General features: G+C 58.5%; 1 protein-coding gene across 1 annotated transcript; it reads left to right on the top strand.

Moving 5' to 3' along the window:
• The first annotated feature begins 2,121 nt into the window (after nucleotides 1–2,121).
• SIX3 (SIX homeobox 3) lies at nucleotides 2,122–4,910 on the top strand. The gene is made up of 2 exons (XM_081483686.1): nucleotides 2,122–2,906; nucleotides 4,718–4,910. The coding sequence occupies exons 1-2, from the start codon at nucleotides 2,122–2,124 to the stop codon at nucleotides 4,908–4,910; spliced, it is 978 nt and encodes a 325-aa protein (XP_081339812.1).
• Nucleotides 4,911–5,180: the final 270 nt, after the last annotated feature.

Below are 5,180 nucleotides of genomic sequence, written 5' to 3'. Positions count from 1 at the left end.
TAGGGGTTTAGGGATTGGGACACTTACAGTCCTAGTCGCGTTGTTTCCTCTTTAAATTCTCTTACAGTCTGTCTTTCTCGCCTCCCTCTTTGAGATCTGCAAAGTGGTGTGGTCTCAGTGCCTCCCCCCCCCCCAGATCTGCATCGGAATGTAGAAAAGATTTTTTTTTTAAAGAAAAAAAGTTTTGAATTCCTCAATGATTTTTCTTCTGGAAAGGCAGCTTAGGATAATTATTTCAGCTTTATTGAGGGCAGATTAGTTGAAGTCTGGACGCTGCGTTTTCAATACACGTTGTACACGGGCCGACAATGTGGGCATTGTTGGCTACTGTGTGTGAACTCATTCAAAATATACACTTTTTAACACCAAACCGAGTCCTGTCTAAATATACACAGTGCTCAGGGGAAAGACATCACTGACCCCGACAAATCTGCGTAAATCACACTTCCCTAGTTACAGAAGCCTCACAAAGGGAGGCCCGGCTCAAGATGCTGATTACATGTTCTTAAAAGCAACATACCTTAGAATAAAAACCCATGCCTGGCCTGGAGGTTGCAGTGGCCAGGGGGAGGGAGGGCTCTCTTCATGTCATGGGCCTTTTGGGGTTTGTTTTAGGCTTATTATGTTACATGGATTTTTTTCTTTACTATGTGAGCAAACAAGCAATTTTCAGGCCTGCTTGCTTCTTCCCGGCAGCCTCCAAAGTTTGAGTGCCTTCTGGGGTTGGTAGCCAGATCCACTAGCCCCTTGGAGGTTATGGGGCTATTGGGCATCTTGGGGAGGGGGAAGAGGGCTTTCAGTCATCTCAACCCAACCTTCTCCACCACTCCCTAGGGAGGCAGCTGAAACCTGGGGGGAAACAAAGAGGTGGGCCCCCTTTTATGATGGAAAGGGGGCCCACCTTTCCATAACATCCTTATGATGTTATTTCTACTGCTATTTAAAAATATAAGGCAATAGGGGAAATCAAGGCTTCTTGACTGGAACCAGAATTAAAGAGAAACAAGATTCAATGCAGAGGAAATTGGGGGTAAATGTGGCTGAAGATTTCAGACTAGGAAGGCCAGAGTGGCCTCCTGAGCCCTGGGTCCTGAGATCCGGCTCCCAGGAGCCATATGCCCCCCAAAATAAGAGATCCTGGGGCGCCGCAGCCCGCGGAACCAGGGTCTGCGCGCGGTGGGCCCCATGATCTCATCTCTCCTTTCTTTCTCGCCACTATTAGTGCTCACATAGGCAGAAAGAAGCGCCCGACGGGCACACCGTGTGCAAACCGTGCTGGCTCCGCTGGCCCTCGGCCTCTCCTTGGGGGCCGGCCCCCGGCCTTCATGTAGTGTGGGGAGCCTCTCACCTCCCAACAAAATCCCCCCTTTAATTGCTCATCCCTTTCAACAACTATATGTCTATGGCTTGTAAATTTTCTGGACCAACTTCTTTGGGGAAGAGGGGGAAAGAGGAGCTCAGAGACAGAAACGAGGAGAGAGTGAGGAAAAGAAGGGGAAGTGGTGAGATTAAGAGTTGCTAAGATTTAAAAAAAAATTCTCCCCCTTTCTCCCTCTTTACCTCCTCTCCCCCTCACCCCCCCCCCCCCCGCTAAGTGGTAAAACCGTCCTTACGTTCTCGGTATTGATTGGCAGGGCTGACAGTGATTGGCAGCGGTTGCCGTGGCAACGCTACAACGACAAGCCGCAGACCAATAGAAAAGCGAAACAAAATGTTTCAATGCTGCACTCACTGTGGATTTAGGGGAGATATTATGAGGCTGTTGTCATTAGGGCGATTGCTGTGGAATCGCTGAATCTTGACTCGGCGGTGGTTGGCTCTCGCTCGCTCTCTCCCCCTCTCCCTCTCTCTGTCTCGGGCTCTCTCTCTGCGCGCGCGCACCGGGCCGCTCTCCTTCCTCCCTCTCTATGTGGCTGCGCGGGTGTGTGTGTGTGTGGATGTGTTCAGGGTGTGGGTGTCCCTTACGCCCTTCCTCCTCCCCCTCCTCCTGCTCCCCCCTCCTTCCCTCCTCCGCCTCCCCCCTCTCCTCTCCCTCCTCCTGGTCCTCATCGCCCCTCTCCTCCTCTTCCTCCCGTCTCTCTTCCTCTCCCTGAATTTTCTCCTCTCCTCTCAGGTCAGTCCATGGTATTCCGCTCCCCCCTAGACCTCTATTCCTCCCACTTCTTGTTGCCAAACTTCGCCGATTCTCACCACCGCTCCCTACTTCTGGCGAGTAGCGGCGGCGGGAACGGCTCGGGAGGCGGCGGCGGCGGCGGGAACGGTGTGGGAGGCGGCGGTGCTGGCGGAGCGGGAGGCGGCGGCGGCGGCTCCAGGGCCCCCCCGGAAGAGTTGTCCATGTTCCAGCTGCCCACCCTCAACTTCTCGCCGGAGCAGGTGGCCAGCGTCTGCGAGACGCTGGAGGAGACGGGCGACATCGAGCGGCTGGGCCGCTTTCTCTGGTCGCTGCCCGTGGCCCCCGGGGCGTGCGAGGCCATCAACAAGCACGAGTCCATCCTGCGCGCGCGCGCTGTGGTCGCCTTCCACACGGGCAACTTCCGCGACCTCTACCACATCCTGGAGAACCACAAGTTCACCAAGGAGTCTCACGGCAAGCTGCAGGCCATGTGGCTCGAGGCGCACTACCAGGAGGCCGAGAAGCTGCGCGGCCGCCCGCTCGGCCCGGTGGACAAGTACCGCGTGCGCAAGAAGTTCCCGCTGCCGCGCACCATCTGGGACGGCGAGCAGAAGACGCACTGCTTCAAGGAGCGGACTCGGAGCCTGCTGCGGGAGTGGTACCTGCAGGACCCCTACCCCAACCCCAGCAAGAAACGCGAACTGGCGCAGGCCACCGGCCTCACTCCCACACAAGTAGGCAACTGGTTTAAGAACCGGAGGCAGCGCGACCGCGCCGCGGCGGCCAAGAACAGGTCAGTGGCGGGGGCCCCGCGGCCTGGCTACCGTCTCCGGGGACGGGGAGCGGGAGATGGGTGGAAAAGAGGCCTGAGCGGACAGGAGGCAGGAGGTGAGCGGCTGCCGAGAGCGCGAGAAGCCTAGACCTCTTGGTCAGTTGGGAGAAAGTTTCCGCTTGCCCGGGAGTGCGGAAGAAGGGCGGGCGTGGACGTATGGGCTGTTTTTGCCTTGAAGGGGCTCTTGTCAGTGTGGAGAGAGTGTGTATGAGGTCCTGAGTGTCCATAACCTCTGGGTCGGGTCCTTGGGAGCCTTAGACCCGCGCTGCACCCGCGCCAGCCTTATCAGCCCGGGCTCCGGCTCCGGGCTCCGCTGGAGCCTGCAGACAGGGACGGAAGGAAAGAGCTCCTTGCCACCTGGCTGTTACTTCCACGCACTGCAAAAACCCCAGGAGGAATCCATGAACGTCTGGGAGAGGAAATTGAACTGGGTCCCTGCCACAAAGGGGAAAGGCCGGGGTGGCCGCCGTGCAGCAGGCCTGTTCCCAAGGCGTTGCAAGTTGTCTGACCAGCAACTGGAGAACCAGGCTGGGAGTGGAGAGGCTGTGGGTGTCGGTGCAGCCCTCTTGCCTTAGCCAAGGAACATGCCGTTGGTCCACTAAATTAGGGAATAAGCAGGAGCAGAAGTTGCCTTGCTGTCCTGGGAAGTTGGCCACAAAGTCACAAAGTTGTACTGGGCTTTACCTGTCAGCAGAGCTGGGCCTGGGGGAAGTAGGGAGAAAAATAAAGAAGTGAGGAGGAACAGGGGAAGGAGAGAGTTGGGTGAAACCCCAAGGGAAAGCTTGTATCCCGAGCCTGCCTGGGTGCACCCTGGCCTAATGCACTGCAGGGAGCCAGGCCGCAGCTGCTGACAGCTGGGCTGCGGGTTGAGTGTGAATCCCTGGAGGGAGGGAGTGTTTTCCAGTTTAGATGGCCCAGGCCTGAACCTTTGGCCCTCTCACCCATGCCTGTGGAGCCAATTTTTCGTCCGATGAGGGCAGCGCCCAGGACCAGGGGAAGGCCTCCTTGCGGGGAGAACTCAGAGACACTAGGTACTGGCAGCCTGGAGGGGGGAAGGGGCAGCCAAAGACGGCTCTATGGTCTCCTCCTGCCTCCTCTATCGCCCACTTTCTCTCTCGCTCCTCTTCCCCCCCTTTTCTGCTCCCAGCGTCACCATTTTCTCTTCCCCCGATTTTGCGCTCTGCTCAGGGATCCAGAGAGCAAAGCCAACCGGTCCTCCACGGGAGAGGCTGCGGGCAAGCATCCGGCAGCTCTGGATTTGTGCTTGGGGGAGCTGAAGCAGGAGGCAGGGAGGGGACCTGTCTGCTCCAGGGACAGCCAACTGAGTCTGAAGAGTCCCAGGGGCTGGGGAAGTAGAAACATCCTGCCTCTCCCTGACTTCTGCCCCTTTGGGGCTGGGCCTCTTTCGCAGCAAGCGCCCAGGCCTCCCCAGGCGGCCGGCTTGGGGTTCTACCTCTTCCTCCCAGGCCCGCCCTGATTTGGGAAGCCTTGGGAGGCCCCAGAGAACCCCGGGGAAAGGGGGACGGGAGCCCAGACCGCGCTGGGGGAGGCTCTGCTGTGCTCGGGATCGGCTAGGTGCCCGCAGGAGGGGGATGAGCGCAGAGAGCGGAGTCTGGGGGTGCGGTGGCAAAGGGCACTGGGTTGGGGAAGGCGGAGTAGCACGGGGGGCGGCAGGCCCGGCTCCTGGCGGCGCGGGCTTGGGGTGGCGGCTTGTTGGAGCCGGGTGTTGGGGCCGCGGTGTCAGGGCGCGCGCCGTTTTCTGTCTCCCGTAGGCTCCAGCACCAGGCCATTGGACCCAGCGGCATGCGCTCGCTGGCCGAGCCCGGATGCCCCACGCACGGCTCAGCAGAGTCGCCGTCCACAGCGGCCAGTCCCACCACCAGCGTGTCGAGCCTGACTGAGCGCGCGGACACCGGCACCTCCATCCTCTCGGTAACCTCCAGCGACTCGGAATGTGATGTATGATACCCAAGGCCGCCCTCCTCCCCCCTCCCCGCTCCTTCCCCTCCTCCTCCTTGACCGCCTCTTCCTCCTCCATCCCCAGAACAAACCGAAATCAGGATACACAATCATACACACACCTCAGTACACACACACTTCCACTCCAGCCAAAAATATATAAAAACCAAGAAAAATAACAAGTTAAACGCAAACCATCAATAACTCCCAACCACCATCTACCACCACGGCCACCCCAAAGGACCGCGACAGCCAACAGACAGTCACAAACGCTGA

Source organism: Giraffa tippelskirchi, chromosome 4, assembly GCF_054371585.1.
Source record: "Giraffa tippelskirchi isolate mGirTip1 chromosome 4, T2T-mGirTip1v1.2.pri, whole genome shotgun sequence".
Classification (NCBI taxonomy): Eukaryota; Metazoa; Chordata; class Mammalia; order Artiodactyla; family Giraffidae; genus Giraffa; species Giraffa tippelskirchi.
The sequence above is the reverse complement of the archived record's forward strand: the minus strand, read 5'-3'. Positions and strand labels throughout refer to the sequence as shown.